The sequence below is a fragment of the Phalacrocorax carbo genome, chromosome 2 (assembly GCF_963921805.1).
Source record: "Phalacrocorax carbo chromosome 2, bPhaCar2.1, whole genome shotgun sequence".
Classification (NCBI taxonomy): Eukaryota; Metazoa; Chordata; class Aves; order Suliformes; family Phalacrocoracidae; genus Phalacrocorax; species Phalacrocorax carbo.
This window is the reverse complement of record NC_087514.1, coordinates 135903678-135921373: the sequence shown is the minus strand read 5'-3', so window position 1 is coordinate 135921373 and position 17696 is coordinate 135903678. Positions and strand designations below refer to the sequence as shown.

The 17696-nt window shown below is 40.5% G+C and overlaps 1 protein-coding gene across 3 annotated transcripts in view; it reads right to left on the bottom strand.

Annotated features, from left to right (window-relative positions):
• Nucleotides 1–17143, bottom strand: part of AGMO (alkylglycerol monooxygenase) — a 193762-nt gene extending 176619 nt beyond the window's left edge. For 2 of the 3 annotated variants that reach the window (XM_064444508.1, XM_064444506.1), the window contains exons 1-2: nucleotides 16948–17143; nucleotides 10209–10339 (exon numbers count right to left, since the gene is read on the bottom strand). In XM_064444508.1, coding sequence (XP_064300578.1) covers nucleotides 10209–10339; nucleotides 16948–17076 — 260 coding nt within the window. In that variant the 5' untranslated portion in view covers nucleotides 17077–17143. The remainder of the gene's footprint in view (nucleotides 1–10208; nucleotides 10340–16947) is intronic. The other variant, XM_064444507.1, reaches the window with a different exon arrangement.
• Nucleotides 17144–17696: the final 553 nt, after the last annotated feature.

Here is a 17696-nt window from a genome sequence, read left to right as displayed (position 1 = left end):
ATGCAATGCTAGTGAAAGAAGAGTTGCTTAGCTAAGAATTTTTACAAAATTTACAGTGTGATAGATAGGAAAGTCCAGAGCTTTCATTCGGTTATGATTCTGAAAGTTCACTTGGAGTTTTAATGGTTTATATTGCTCCTTTTTTTCTCCCTTAAGTTCCATTTTTACTTCTTGAAAATACTGAAGAGAACTTAAGAAAACTTTTTCCTCATTTAAATGTTAGTTTTTAACTATAAATATGACAGAAAAGAATAGGTAAGACTTTTGTCATCTAGTCAAATCCTCTGCATAAAGAATAATAAATCCTAGAACAGACAGACTATATAAAAAACCTTATTATATGCATTGCATAGATTTATCTTCTTGGATTTTGAACATTTCTGCTGAAAATTTTCTTATTATGTGCAAAGTATGCACTTAGGCAACTGTTTTGATTTTGAGAGAGGGTTCTCGTCTCCTTGTTTCTAAGGTTCATACATACTTTTCTCAAAGGTGATAATATTTGTTTTAATAAACCATTTTCCCCCTTCTCCTTCCACTGGGTCAGATTATCACATCCTCTAACTGAAAATGTCCAAGAAGGAAATTCTGGGAGATGAACTCTCCATGTGGACATGAACATCTACTCACGGTAGATCCCTATGGGGTAATGCAGCAGGGAAAAGGTGGAGGAAATTCAACTCGAAGAAAATGCAGCTGCCTCTTTTCAAAGAGTACAAGGTCCTGCTTTGCTTCCTCCAACTCACAGATCAGCCTTGGAGCCTGAAACCAAAGTTTTAGGAAGCCTCTTCCGTAGTGCCCAGGACAGTCACCAAAAGGGGAAAGGGTCAGAGACAGTAGCTGTTGTCTCTCTTCTGATCCATGTATCGAAAGTGACGACCCCAAGGAAACCACCTTGACTGTCACCACTATTGCAGCCACCACCTCATGTCATACTGGGAACCGACCTGGTAAGAACACAGCTCTACAGCTGGACCTAGAAGAGCCCGGCTCTCAGGGGAGGGCTTTGACAGACTTGCATCCTTGAAGGTCAGACACAGAGGGAAACATGTGAAGACACCCTGGTCACTAAGTCATATTATCATTAAAAATAGTGAGTTATTACTAATACAGTTTCCCTGGGTTAAATAAATTCTATTTTCCTAGCCTGATTCAAACTACATGAATGTAAAGTTTCAAAATGTCAAACAAAGGCAGTTTCTCCTCAATAATTTGAAATTATTCAGACCATATATGTAACAGCAGGATACATGAATAATTAAATGCTCTGTAAGCCTTTGTTTCAGAGTGGAAAGTATAAGGATTTCCATTTCCAAAGATCCTCACAGAGCTTTCTTTTCCAGATGAAAAACTGGCTCCAGTCACAATTGAAATAAACATTTTGATAACATGATTTCAGTAAAGAGGAGAAGGGGGTAGGAAGTAGAGGAGCCTTGAGAAAAGGTCCATTTGCAAAACAAAGCAAACCTCCTGCAACTGAAATCCCCTTTTATTTCCTGTACAGGTGCCAGGTCTTGAACAGACACCCAATTTATTACCTTGTCAGCTGACTTATTAGGGTTGACACAAATCGAGCTGAAATATGCCTGACATACTGCAGTCAAGACTTTTTTCACGCTTTAGCACAAAGCCAAACTTTCCACAAGGTGGAGGAAAAGGGAGAGGGAGCTGTGGGAGTTCTATTCCCTGTTTTCTATCATCAAGATGAATATGATCCTCTCCCATTCTTAATATGCAAAACCAGTCATTAAATAACCCAAGGCTAAAATATAATTCACCAAAATGATACAGCTGGGAAATTATTATCAGGCTCTGGAAAGCCCTTGATTACAGGAAATAGCACCTACATTTTGAGAAAATGTTCCCACCAGACACAAAAGCTGAATCAAAGCCTCTCCTCTTCCTCAGTATGGCTTTCTTCTCTAGCATTTTAGCCTAAATAATGGAAATCCCCAGTTTTCCTCCAGGAGAAAAAAAAAACTATCAAATGCAAAGTGAAGTAAAATGGAGGAGAGTTTGGTATCCCTACCAGCTGTATTATAAGCAGTATTGCATAATGTTTTGTCTGACAGAGCTGACCTTTTCTTCATCAAACCTATTCCTGTTGCACTTCACTTTTTATCCTCTAATTTAAGACACTAATATTAATTTGCAGTGGGTAGGATAAAATATGAAACAACAGGTTTTGGAAGAAAAAGAACAAAAGTCAGTGTTACGCTTTTATTAAGTCCAAGTCCTGCCTATATAATTCAAGTCGCTTGTTTATCTTTGCTCTTTCATACATAAATAAGGAATCAATTAAAAATCCAGCACAACTTAAATATTTTCATGAGAAGTTCCACTGCCTGTAGTGATGTAACCCATAGTACTAACAGATATTGCCCTAAGTTTATTCAGGGTCTTCTGGTAATTTTAATTACTTGTGATCTTTCAAAGATTACAAATCATCATTTTAAAACCTCAGTATAGCTGAGCTTTTGGCATTGTAGCTTACCCTCGATCCTTTATGAGAATGGAAGTTATATTTCTTTAGACTTATTTACACCTGCCCAGCACAGTGGCCAGTAAACTCTGTTCCAGTAAATTCAGGACACACAATGCTGGGAGACTGCAGAATGTCGTTTTCTGTGAGGCAACAGACCCCATTTTTCAATATTTGTATAAATAGCACCACATAAATGTAATACAAATACTTACTTAGTACCTTTTTCCAACAGAGGTTCTGATTTTGATCTCTCCTGCTTGGTTGTTCCACTGGAGTCAGCAAATTTGCATTACAGTATAAGTTAGATTAGGAACAAGCCAGTAATACTCTCAAAGGTCACATATAAACAGAAGGAATGAGGAAAGAGAAGAGGGTATTCTATTCAACTCAGATTACTTCTGAATTTATCTAGAACAAAGGAACTGGTTACAGATGTCTATTCCTATGGTCTAGAAAAATAGAGTGAAATAACTTCAGTGAGACACTATAGCACATCAAATGATGAAATGAGGAAAAATATTTACAGGACAATTTCTGTTGAACTGCTTTGGTCATACGTCTGAACTTTTAAAATGACAGTTTGTTTTTGTCCGTCACATACTCGGTGGTGAAAGTCTAGTTTTTTCAGATCTGTAACGCTCATTTACAGAATCATTAAAAGACATTTTTCCCCAATTTCCAGAACTTCTAGGTGTTGACCCAGGAAACTAGGTTGGCCAGCTCTAAAAATGCTACCCCTGTGCTCCATCTAGTGGAATCCTGATTTAAGCTTAATGCATCTTTTAGCAGAGAAGTGCTTCAGTCAGAAGGCTACTCTGCACAGAAGCAGTTCCTTAGAGTTTTTTCAAAATGCCTGCAAACTGACACAATTTATCTTAAAGAAAAATACAGAAACACGGAATTAAAATCTACACAACATTTAATGGGTTTGAAAAATTGGTATATTTTGTGAGCTACAGAGCCTACTGAACTTAATTAATAACGTATTTCCAATACGGGTAAATTTAGTTCACAGTCTGGACTTTCACAGAAGAGCACAAGAATACCTGAGACTAAATACCAATAGCTTGACTTTGTTTCTGAAGACATGGAAGGTGCTCAGCTTGGTTCTGAGATTCAAAAATGGGCAATCACTGAGCCATTTACTGGCCCCACTGTACAGAAAATGGAATGATGCAATACTAAGGATGTAGATATGCATTATGGAAACAGCTGTGTCTGTGTAAGAGGTTACAGCCTAGAAGAGTATTGGCTCCCTGACAGGTTTGTGTGAAATATAGCAATCTCTAGAACATTATGGTAGGTAGGGATTACCAGTTGGTTCAGTCAATTAGTTTGAGAACTTCCCGAATCTCCCAAGCCTCCCTCCCAAATCCTTCTTTGTAATGGTTAGTTGTTTATATGTCATTTCATTAGAAACTCCAGGCTTTTAAACTCTGGCTCAGAGCTTTCCTCTGTCATCACCAAAAGGTAACACTCCATGCAGGCTGTCTAGAGCCGCTCATTGGTACTCCTGTGCTCTGCCAGCAACTCTGCCCACATGGATGCTCTCCAGCCTGCTTCAAACAAAATGAACCAGGTTAACAAAATTCTACATTTTAAACCACTGAAGGTAATGCTGCTGATATGCCTGGGAAGGACTCACCACGGAGAGAAGGGAAGACCCTAACAGGGGAGTGGGGAGGAGCTGATGAGCACCTGACAGCAGGCAGAAAGTGCTGGCATCTTTACTGGGCACAGCTGGATTTGGCCAAGGCCACAGCATGATTTTCACCAAATTTATAAAACTGCGTTAAACTAATGCAGTGAGAAGATAAACTCTTGTGTGCATTAATTATCCTAACATTTACTGATTTAGTTCCACTCAACTCATTGATGGCAAAGCAGATCAAAGAAAACTAATTAGACCAAACAAAGACTGTACACATAGACAGCGACTGCCAGGAGCTTAACTGATTTACAAAACCCCCTTCCAGAGTCAGGTCTGCCTGCTAAAATGTTACCAGCTCCTGCTGCACAGGACTACTCCTTTATTGAAACTGTTTATCCTACTCTGACCACTTTACCTATAGAAGATTAGCGAGTTCTTTCAAAACCTGTTCTTCTGAGGGAACTGTGAGGGCTGTGACCTTGGGCAAAATGTGGGAACAATTAACTGGTGTATAAGGGACAGTGCAGCCAGGAGTGTGCTCTTATGAGATATGTAACTACCCAGTGCTACTTGGAGGGTGGGAGGAATGGGGAGGTGAGTAGATTCTGTCTCTTCAGGCTTCTTACCTGTTAAAATTGTACTTCTAGAAACATCTATTGACAGGTAGCGTCTTAAATAGCCATAGCCAGCTGCTGCAGGCATGGTCATGACTGCAGGTTCAGTAGAGCCGAAGTCAATACAGCTCTTGACTGCCACATTCCCACTCACTTGCCTGTCTCTCTGCCTTAAGCAAATACCTTTTTGCCCCCATAGTGGACTGAAATACCTCTGCACAGTATCAGATGAGCACCTGAACCAACACAAGAGAAAGGGAGGACTACATAAATGAGTACAGGAAGGACAGAAGTGCAATAGCCAGAAATTAGGTTGGTTTAGGAGCATGGCATGGTACAGCACAGCCGAGCAGCTTTACTTGCCATTTGACCAGGTTAGGTGATTACCTTTCCAGTTTAGCCCCATCTGCTCATCACTGCCTTAAGTGTGGTGGTTACCAGCCCTCAGACTGCCAGAATAATTGCATGCATAGCTGCTCCCTGACCTGGCTCTGTCAAAATGAATGCAGCTGAGCTTAAACACCTCTTTTATAGTTCTTGGGGGGCTTTTGGTTTTGCTTTTAGCTGGATCGCTTAGCAGGACCAGGTTAGGGAGCAATTAAATGTGCAGTTATGTTGGCAGATCTGAGGGGGCAGCTGGATCAGAAGCAACACATCTGACGATGCTGTAAATAAACATCTGTCCAAAGCCTTAGTCAAACAGATGTGGAGAAAAAAATGTACCTAATGAGTTTGAAGTGAAAATATAATTTACGAGAAACTGTATGTATCAAATTTTCTTCTAAGAGGTGCAATCACTAATTTATGAGATTATAATTTTCTACAGTCATCCATGAAGTATCTAGTAGTACTTCAGGAAACCAGGACATACTTTTAATGGATAAATCCATGCAGACAAGTATTTTGTGTTCTGTCAGGACACTGCTAGCTCCGCAGGGTTGTGAATTGCTTGTACCAACTTGAACTGAGTCCATTCTAAACAGTTCTGCATATTGCTACTCCTAAGAATCGAAAACTTCTGGTTTCAGGCTGCAATTCTACATATGTTTTAAAGCGGGTAATTCAGTAATACTACAAAAGACTTGAGTATTTCTTATCCTGCAAATTCGAAAGGTTTTTTCTAAGCCCATTTCTTGTTCTGGTACATGATTCTGCACAGTAAGAATTGATGCAGGTTAATATGATGGGGGGTGCTGGATATGCTTCCTGGGCCACTTCACCACAGGGTGACATAAATGCTGATGCTAGCAAAAGGGAATAGAAGGGGCAGAGGTAGGAATGAGCAACCAGAAGTACATGTCAGTCAAAGGTGCTTCATTTGGCAGCACTGCTGGTCTAAAATGTACAACTAACTTCTGGAAAAAGATCATTTAAAATCCAGATGACATACAAAACTGTGAACCACACTGGTCTACAGAAGAAACAGGATTTGTACTCCTTTGATTCAATTATTGCTCATGTGCAGATATATTAAGACACTTAATCGCATGAAGTAATCAAAAGCATTTTCTCATTCCTTTCTGATGTTCAACAACACTTCAGAGAACTTTAATCCTTGCTATTTCAAAAACCAAAGTAAATAATGTATAAAAATTTTAATGTTCTCCTTAGAAATTGAGAAGCTCATTGCAGACTTGACTGACAAAACTCGTCTTAGACATATATATACACACACGCACACGCTGTATGACTGTGTTGCAGAGTTGAACACTAAAAATTGGCAATTGAGCATGACCATAAAGAACAGAGACTTTCCCAACTAGTTTGAAAATGTACCTACCTCAGTTATCCCCCAAACACTTTTCGATTTGATTTATGTCCTGCTGCTTTAAAAGAAGAAATGGGCCAATATGAAATAATGCACATACTTGTATAGTGGATATTTATACCCAAAATAAACTTTCTCTTGAGAGGATATTTTTAAAGCAGCATTTCAAGGCTCCTGGCAATGGTTAGTTAGAAAAGCTAGTTATTTATTTAGAATAAAAGTTCTCAGAAATTCTTTAATCACCAATATTTAGGATGCTGGGAGTAAGCTTAGTAATTCAAGTTTCTCCCTTTCCCCCAAATTACTTTTCATGGCATATAACATTTAGTATTCATACATGCAGAGGAATGCATAGTATGCATTAAGGCAGAGAAAATGATATTTAAGAAATGTATGGGCTATTTTAGAAGGGATGATATGTACGCACAAAGCAATTCGACTTACTACCTGCTGTTGAGTCTAATAAGCCTCAAAACAAAACACATTGCCTTGTCTAATTAGACTTTCCCTCTTGCACCTACATTTTTAATATTTCGCATACAAATATCAACAATTTATGACTTGCATTTTCTCCAACAATGAAGTAAGAAACACTGAATAAATACTGTTTTCCCTCAAGATATGTAGTACTTCTGTTATACGGACTGTGAAATGGAAAAACATACTCGGAGGCTGAATATGGTCTGTGACTCCTAATTTTTTCATTAAATGTAAAGACCTCTTTGCAATGATGCATCTGAAGCTTCAGTCTAACTAATAGACTGAAGTCCACCATTTTAGATTCAACCACAGATTTTTTAAGGAAGTGGCAAACCATTGCTGCTAGTTGAGAAAATGAAAATTAGTCCCTGGGAGAGGATACAATCAATGGTGTGTTAATCTAACCTTCAGCTGTTAATGATTTGCACTACTATTTCCCCTGATGCTGTGGGTTCTGCTGAAATATTGTTTTAGCAGTTTCTGTCAGCCTTCCCTACCTTTTTTCTGCCTGAAAGGGAAAGGCTGAAGTGAAAGTCTTAGCAACAGATTTTGCATGTGCTTTTTTTTCTTTTTTCTTTTTTTTTTTTTCCTGACCCAGTTCTTTCACACCATGGAAGCAGAAGACAGAAGGGTAAACTGTTCTGTTTTTTCAGTTCAAGCCTTTTTAGCCAGTCTATTATTCACAACTCCTCTTACTTACAAAAGAAGTGTTACACTAGGCAGTCATCATTATAATTCTTATATTAACATGCGATTAAATAATTTAGGAAGTCTGTGTTTTGCCTGCTTGTTTCACATTCAGCCAGAAGGTTAAAAGCTTTACAGAATTTTTGGAAAGAACTACTGAGGAGGGTCTTGTATTTCCAGCCATGAGAGCCACACAAGCAACCTGGAAGAGACTTCTTGTGATGGTGTAGCAATGAGTAAGTGTACCGATCCTGCAGATTTGCCTGATCCTGTGAAGTTTGTGTCCTTAAGGATCATTTGGTTCACTCAGTCGAAACAACCTTGCAAAATAATTCTTATTCGAAAGAAAACTGCAGAGCCCGCAAGCCAAATTCTGCAGCAAAGTACTGAGTGCCAAAATAATAAAAGTACTCGGCACCTTGCAAAGCTGCGTTCCACACACGCAACACTAGTTCTCTTAGCAAGCTTTTCTTCCAGGAATAAGTGCATCTGAAGCATTTTAGTATTCTTAAAATAAACCCAAAAGGCCTCGCAAAACTATTCAGACTTACATGTATCTCAGTCTCCTTCTTTAACTTAATCAGACCTGAATATTTCAGATTTTAAAAAATAAGTATTTAGCTAAACCTGTGAAGTGTATGACTGTCTAGAAAATCTCGGTTAAGTTGAAGAGACACCATTTGAACTATTTCAATATTAGCAGCAGGCAATCTAGAGTAAATCTTTATCAGGTTTGTGTGTTGGTGCATACAAGTCTAACGTATTGATAAATATTTAATTTATTACAGCCTAAAATATAATGAAAAAAATCAGTGTTTCTCCTTCAAGATCATGCTCACAAATCATATGAAAAGAAAAAAAAAAAAAACAAATTTGATTATAGGTTGTACACTAGCTGCAAAAACAGCTTCACAAAATTCTCAAATAACATAGACATTATGTCTGAATATTTCTCATGCTGAAAGCTCCCGCCTCGTATTTGCAGATACAGGAAGAGTTTTAGAGCATGTCTCTGAGTTATATTATTTATCAAACTCCTCAAAAGGCTTCATTCATGATATTTACTACTGATAACTTAGAAAATCCATCACAAGTTGTCTTTGTATCTAATTTAAAGGCACAGACATAGACCTTGTCAAAACTTTTATGAATTAGAAAGTTTTTTTAAAAAATCAAGTAAATGTCAAATGTTCAATAGATTACAAAGTGGGTGATTTGTACGTTTCAGAAAATGGGTTCTATTCACCAGAAGGGATAATATTTTTTGTTGCTGTGCTCTTTTAATCTATTTTATGAATAACATGGATTGAAAGAGAAGATTTCCAGTAAAATTTGCAATGATGAAAACCAGATCTCTAAGTAACAAAGACAAAATTTCATGGATTCAAGCTTTCAGGACGACCAAATGTACAATCCATGTATTTCTATGTGGCCAAATATAAGAACATATTGCCTATGAATAAGGAATGTAAGCCACAGAATCTAAAAAAATATTTGGGGATGAAGGATGGCTCAAAGGACCTGGGATATATAAAGGGAGGAACAACAAGTAGAAATAGAGAACAAATGACTTCATTATTTGGCACTGATGTAGTAATTTCTGAAATATGGAGTGCACTTGAGACATCAACACTAAGAAGGCTGAAAATCTGCAGAGGATTCAGAAAAAGGACTGTGGGAATAACTGAAAGACTCAAAAATACACCATATAGTAAAATTAAAATAATAGAAACTTTTCTTCATGTAATGAACAGATTATACGCAATTTGATGGTAATCTGTAAATTCATACATGGGGAATAGAAATGTAATCCTATTCTAACAGAAAAGATGTAATAAAATCTATGATCTGGAAGCTCATACCATGAAAAGGCAGCTCTAAATCATGATATTCTTTAGAGGTAATTAGAGCTCCTGAAAAACATTTGGGGTGATTTATATAAAGAATTTGCTGGATTCCCTGTTACTGGATATTTAGTAATCCACATTGGATATGTCTTTAAAACACATCTCTGTTCACTGTGAACTAATTCAGGTAAATTTTATGGCCTTTACATTGCAGAGTAGGTTAGATGGTCATGTTTGCAACAATGCTCTCGGGCATTAAAATTCACTGAAGTCAAACACAAGATTATGACTGAGTTCAAAGAAGTTTGGATCGCATACATATTCACAATTTGTATTCTTCCTTCTGAAGTTTAATGAAAGAAAGCTCAGACTTTAACATACAGTCTAACATAAGATATGGTCAAGTCAGCTGAGGTCCCAAACCAGCAAAAGGTGATAGCCAAGATCAAATATAGATGAATATAATTGGAGCTGGAAAACATCCTGCAAGTATCATATTTACCCTTACAGATTAGAAAGACATTTACACTCTTTATGCAACTTCATTTTAGCAAAGTAAGATCCAGATGCTTTGTTTAATCATTTTGGGTTAGCAATAACAGCTTCAATATATAATTCTCTTTTCTTCCTTCTTAGTGATTAGAAAAAACCTTAAGCTAATAACACGTATACTTACTCTGGCAGTCGAGACAGGATACCTAAAGAAAGAGAACTTATGCCATCATTGATTCGACCTGACAGCTTACGCTTCTGAACCCAGCTGACAACAAACTCCAGTCCAATAAAAGCAATGAAGAACGGAATACTCTGAAAAAGAGTTTGAAGAAAAGAAGTCACAACACAAATAGAATTAGATCCACCTTTCCTAACAGCAGTTTATGTAGCCAGATACTTCTCGGGTTGGCTGGCACCTTACTAGCTGCTACTGTGATAAAGCTCCGCATGGACCTTATGGATCAGAACAACCAAGGCTACCATTTAATCCCCAAAACCAGCATAAATCCAGTGCACTAACCTCCTTCCATATTATTTTCTTTTCTATCTTCTGCATATAAATTGTTAAATGGAATCAAAACAAAACACAAAAGTCTTTCCAAACTCATATTTCTCATAGTCAAGTAAATCAGTGACAGCAGCAACATTTGTGGACTCCTCTAACCACAAGGTAAAACAGAATCTGCTTTCGATTTGGTACGTAAGTGGTTTTTGACTGTGTTCAGCCACTGAATTTGGCATCAAGCAATATTATCTGAAAGAGATATTAAAGTGAGTTTCTTTTTACTCGGCATTTCTGTTGCCATGCTTTTTGCTGCAGATAGCAACAGCTCTTCTGTATGCGTTTTCATCAGAGAACCCAGTAACTATGCAGCTCTTTCCAATTTGGGCCATACAGTATGTTCTTTTTCCAGACCAAGTAGCAATGACACAATGTTCCCTTTCTTTTTTTTTTTTTTTTTTTTGTATGTTCTATTAACTGTAAAATAATTTTCTGCCTTTCTGAAGAAAAGCATAATGATGAGTGAGACAAACATTTCTCACTCAGAACACTGCCTGAGTCTAGGATTCAATTCACATTGTCCATCTTGCATCCCAGATCAGCTGGCAAGTTGAAAACCCACACGAACAGCACCCAGTAGAGAAAGGTATGTCTGTGACTAGTGGTAGAAGTGGTAACATCATTGCGATAATACCATGTTTCATCAATGGAGAACGACTGTTACAGCTGTTCTCAAATTTTCATCAGCATAGGCAAGAAAAAAGGATTGAATAGTAGTAATTGGAAAAGCATATGCTTTTTAATGATGCTGGAGCCCTGCGCTTCATGGGCGAAAGGAATGATGAGGCAGTGGCAGCATACCAGCCACCACCACCAAAATCCAGAAGGCTTGTGGCAAGGAAAATAGGAAGCAGCATGCGAAATGTTCCTTCAACTGCCTCCCTCGCTCTGTGCAAAACTCTTAGGTGACCTTGGAAACATTCAGACAACTCTTTGGTGGTATTAAGGAGTAAAATTCCCACCATGTTTTGCAGGGCTAGAGAAACACAAGACCAATGAGACTTTCTGCACCATTATAGGAGACATCATGCTGCCAAACTTCCCTCTTAGTCTGCCGCTGCTGCCCCCTTCAAGTGACCTGCAAGCCATACAGACACACTGAAACCCTCCAAACTGCACTGCTGTAGAAGAGAGGCTGTTCCTGCCTATAGCCTCTGCAAATGCCATTGCATTTTGGAGGGTGCTTATTTTTGTTGCCAAGTGAGATATGATCCGGCAATTCCTACCAGGCTGGGACACTAAAGAGACTAAGATGGATATAGACCAGATTGCTCAGTCAAAGAAGAATGGGATGATTCAAACCATGCAAGCAGCAAGAGATTTATAGCGTCTAGGAAACGTGAAAGTTCATAAACTTCAGCAGCTCAGGCTTAGGTTACAATAACAGATGAACAGAGATTAATATCAACATGGCACTTTTTAATTTCGATGCCTAGCTTGCTCTTTAACCACATTTCAGGTATCTGAAAGCCTGCTTGGGATACACACTAACTGATGATATAAAAAACTTTGAAAGCAAAGGAAGGCCTATGGAAAAAGCCTAAACAGCACCCAAGAAAACCAAGTAAATCTTTGGATACTTGAAATCAATAAGAAAGAAAGAAAGAAAAAACAAACCTCACAACCTTCCATTTGAAATCATTGAAACATTCTAGGAAAATATAAATACTCCTTGTTTTGCTCTAGCTGTTTCATTTCTAAACAAGAGTTTTAATGTACTTTTCTTAATTTATATAATTAAAGAACAGATTCCTAACTTATCAAACAAGGGTTGATGACCACAGCTGTACATTCCAGCAAAGATAAAAGGGTCTTACTAAGAACAGCTAAGAAACACTACACGACAACACTAGGGGCCAAGTCTAGCACAGACTACAGGCAGTTTGAAGTTACGGAACAGCAGAAGCTGCAGAGCAAATTGAATGGGCTCAGGACAGAAAAAGTGGGGTGCTTTATTCATTAAACGAAAATAGTGAATAGGAAATATACGATGCCTGTATTCTATGTGGGGATTTGCTTCACCTAGCAACCTCTGAAACGGTTAAAATACTTGACTTTATACTAATACACACTAATATAACTTCTTTCCCATTGACTTCATTAAATATTTTCTTCCCGCTGTGAAGCTGTGAGACAGCCAAGCATTTGACAGCTCTTTTTGACTCACAAATAGGGAGTGTGATGGCAAGGAGGACAGAGAAACACTCAGACAGCCTTAACCTCCTGCCCATCAAGGAGCTTGCAAAAGGAAAGATTTATGGCATGCCTCTTAGTATCTAAGAAATTACTACCTCTCCTCCATGCACCCACATTAAGCTTTGTCCAAAGCAGATCACAGGGATCAGCTATGTCAAAACTACTATGTATTATTTACGTGACAGTAACATCTAGCAGCTATTGTCATGGAGCGGGATCATACCATGTTAGATGCCATACAAACAGAAGGAAAAGACACTCCCTGTCCCAAACAGCCTACAGTCTAAGGATGAGATGTAAGACAGCAGAAGGATAATGCAAATAATTCAGGAGAAAAAGGAGACAGTCAGTAAGACAGACAATACTCTCACTGGCTTCATTTTTTTTTCTCCTTTCTTGTTCGAGTTAAAATGACAATGAAGACATTTAAGGAACCTGCTGAGGACAGGTAGCTCTGCAAATTTTTCAGGGATTGCCCCTACAAACAAAATGGCACAAAGTTAAGAAATAGCCGCTGTTGACATCACAGGTCAGAGACTGCGGAACCAGAAGCTGGATCCTTTTAATATCTTCTGGTTTATAAATGTTTTACTCTCTCTCTGTTTCCAGTTTCTTTCCCTTCACCCAACACCAGAAATACTTAATGGAGATTCACATTAGCTTGTGGTTTTCTTAAACAACTGATCTATTACTTGAAAGTCTTACTCTGAGTGCTGAGTAGGAGGCATTCCCTTATATGTAACCAACTCCTACAGGATGCAAAGGACCGTTTAAAATCAGTTTCTGCTTTATACAGTTGCAAAAAATAATATTCTAAGTTGAAACTCAGCATAAATTCATGGTTTTATTGCAAGTCTTGAAACAGATTCTGTTTTCTTAAAGTCCCAGGTCTTTATAACATACGGATCTCAACTTTAAAACTAAATACGAAGGTTCTGTGCTTCATTATGTAGAAGCAAAGCCTAAAATGTGAACTGAGTACAAATGTGAACTTAAACTTTAGACTCTCAAAATCAGAGAGTAAATAGAAAGGAAAAACAGTGATTATTAAATTTAAAGCTTTCATTTCGGTGCTTTCACTGTTCAGAAGGAACAGTGCTTTCTTCCTGAGTCTGACTCATAAAAGTCTTTACTGAGCACAAGTGATAATTTCAGAACGTAGCAAGGAGAAAAGTTAAGTTGTTGTGGTTCATGAAAACTATATTCAGCAAGCAAAAAGCAGCACTCCATCTGCCAATCTGTAGATTATGACAGAATCAAAAAAACAGAGCATGCAGGGCATCTTATATCTATAGCAAAGAAGATGCTTGTGAAAGGACAAGGCAAGTATCAGTGTACATTGTAAGAGTCATGATGTTCTGCTCTGGAGAAAGAAAATTGACTTACACTTTCCTTCTCTTCCTAGAAATAATGGAAAATCAAAGGTTTCAAATTCTACATGACAAAAGCTCTCGTAAAAATAAATTCTGTGATTACGTTCCAGGACTTGGACCATTTTTCCCAGAATTTTGGAGATCAGTTGGAAGGGTGACTTTTCCTTGGGCACTGCTGCAGAGCTTTGCTACTAGTCACTGGTAGCTGATCAGCTCATGTTTTAAACAGGACTTGGGGCCTTCACGTACAGCTCTGCCAACATACAGAGCACAATGCAGGGACCGGGCGCTGTCCTCCCTCTGAAAATGGAAGTAATATAACCACAGCCAGAAAGTACACCACACAAGTTAAGCTAAGTTATTCTGTTCTTGAAATCAGAGCTGCTTCACCCATTGCTGTCATTTGCTCCCCGATGTAACAGCACAGCTAACTCTAGCTCAAAGGAGCTACTCGTACGAAGTGCATATATTTCGTAAATCACCAAAGTGCTCAATATTGCAGATCACTACAAACATAAATATTTGTCTGAATTAGGAAGTTCTTCCACCCGTCTCATATTGGAAGGTGCATATCCCCACAACTGTAGTCATGTGATCCAATGTACTAGAAATACCCTCATCCATCTGATACATGATAGATCACAGAGCTGAGATTTAAATCCCGCTTCTATACGCTGTCTCAGAAAAAACAACAAAACCTGTTTAGGATACACTAATGTAATCAGTAGTTTGTTTCACAACGAATCATCATTACTGTCTTTTAAAGCTAATTATTTGAGCTGAGGCCTTCATTTATTACCAGCTCTACATTAGAATTTCTTTTATTCTGTGTTGGGCTGAGGTCAGACATCCACTTCTGTATTTGTACCAACTCAGGGGGTTACTACTCCAAGCCCCCCTTGAATGGTTCATCAGATCACTATTAAATCTAGCCCTGCTGAATCCAATAGATGTCCTGCTCTTGCAATTGTTTCTGCAACAGTCCACACAGTGCAGGAGAAGCTGCCAGACTAGTAGGTCAAATAAACAACAGTGACAAGCAGCTGGAGAGGGACTGTAGATGGTTACCTTCTGCCCACAGACCCATGGCCAAAAGAGGAGTGAAGACTGCCTAAGCTCAGACCAAAGCCAAAGAGGTAAGACAGCTATACCACTAAAAGACTTTTACACACCAAGCACCAAAAGATCTCTTCTGGCAACAAATGCACTGGGGGGGGGGGATTCTAGTGCAACTAACCCAAAATAGCAATTGTAGGAAAGTATAACCATAATGGGAAACATTTTTTAGTGTAGTTTTTTTGCAAGACACATATTCCCTTACAAACTTATCACAATAGTGCTCTACAACAGGAGAAGCCTGCAAGCACTTTTATAACGCAAAACATTAAGACTCCTTCCACAAACTTTTACAGTTGTGTGCCCAGTAAAAGAAATTCCAGGTTTGGCAAAGGTCTGAGCTGAATATTGCACAGGACTCCATGGGAGAAGAAAGCACAGGGTTGTTAAGGAATGCTGCTGGCAAGAAAGTGAATGATACTCGGCTGGAAATGTGGGAACAGTAAAAGGGATTGGGATAGGCAATAGACAGAGCTGGAGGGAGAGATCAGCTGACGAGACAAAACCATCAAGCTCCAGACAGACTTCCTCAATCATGAAGCTATAGCTTAGCTGCAAAACACCTCTGAGGAAAGCACTCCATTGACCAGACACTGCACGCAAAGGCTGAGTTTGCAGCAACTGGCTTCTTACCCTATCCAAAAATGCAATGTTTGCTGGTAACAGCCATCAGCGAGGGGCTGCTGCAAACTGCAGTTCCCAGAAAGCCGCTGACGGTGCTGCACTGCTCTGTGCAACCCTCGACACCCCCATTGCCGCTCAATAGCAGCTGCTGCACAGCAGTCCAAGGTTTCCCAGAGGAATTAGTCAAAACTAAGAGGACCTTCTGTAAAAACTGTGGATCTTCAGCAAAGCTGGACTGAATTTACTTTGACAAGGCCAAAACAGTGTTTATCTGCTGTCTCCATTAAAAGCTCACATTGGTTCCAGGTTCAGCAGGTGCCAAGATATGTGCAATAGGTAGGACAGGAGGGAGCAAAGGTACCTTCATGGAAGTGGATAAGCTGGCAGGGCAGGAGACACGGGAGGGATATGCTGCTGCCTGGTGACAAGGGACTTCTCACCCTTGACCTCTGTACTCTTGCCTTGGAGCTTTAGCAGACAGCACTGTCCCAACACAAATATTTGTTCTCATTCTCTTAAACAACCTTTTTTTATTATTTTAAATATAAATTTTTATTTTTTCTTTCTTGACTGAGCTTGTAGCACTCATCTCCAGGGCACAGACAGACCTGACTTTTTGCTTGCTTTAAGAACCGTAACAGCCAAACACAGTATCGTGTTTTCTGGTTACTCAGTTCAGTTTGCTGTCATTACATCCAGCAGCACTGACAATGCTGGACATTATATGCAGCAGCATCAACTCTCAGATATCTGGGGAGCTTCTCTGAAAACTTTAGCTCTTGGTATCGGGGGAAAGCATCTGAGCCTTCATTTAAAAGACATTAAAATACAGAGCACGGGTGCATAGGCAGTTCACACCGGCAGCTGGCAGACAGAGAGCCCAGGAGTGAAAGCAGACAGAGGAAGACAGGTATTTAATCTTCATTTAGGTGCCCTTTTGCGGGTACTGTTTCCGTGGGCGGCTTGAAAAAAAGGCCTGCGGCAGCTGGGCGCTCGGTGGGCGGAGGGGACGGCCGAGGATGCCGCCGGGGAGGGGAGGGAGCGCTCACCTTCTCCACGTAGTCGGGCACCTCCTCCACCGTGCGGAAGGAGCTCTGGCCGGGCGGCAGCAGGTAGAAGAGAGCGCGGAGCTGCTGCCCCGGCGCGGGGGCCGGCGGGCTGCCCGCCTCGCTGCCCATGGCCCGGCTGCCAGCGCCCCGCACCGCGCCCGCAGGTGCCCCGCACCGCCTCCCACGGCCCCGCACCCGCCCCCCGCACCGCCTCCCCTGGCACCGCACCGCCTCCCACGGCCCCGCACCCGCCCCCCGCACCGCCTCCCCTGGCACCGCACCCGCCCCCCGCACCGCCTCCCCTGGCACCGCACCCGCCCCCCGCACCACCTCCCACGGCCCCGCACCCGCCCCCCGCACCGCCTCCCCTGGCACCGCACCCGCCCCCCGCACCGCCTCCCACGGCCCCGCACCCGCCCCCCGCACCGCCTCCCACGGCCCCGCACCGCCCGCTCCCCGGCGCGGCGCCGCGCTCGGGATTTTCGCTCCACCCGACGGCCTTTCTTCGTTACCCCCCCCCCGGCGCTGGGAGGCCTAAAGGGTGCTTTTGGGAAAGCCTTGAATTTCGTATTTCTCTTTGAATCGTGCTGCTTTGGAGGTTTTCTTGGGTTTTTTTTGTATGTGCCGTGACATGCACCGCCCGCTTCTGGGAGTCGAGAGAAAACCCTCGCACAGCTACCCACTGCCTGTCCCAGTTCCCTTCTCACCCTCAAAAATCCCTAAACAGGAGAGCTCGAGCTATCCTTTGT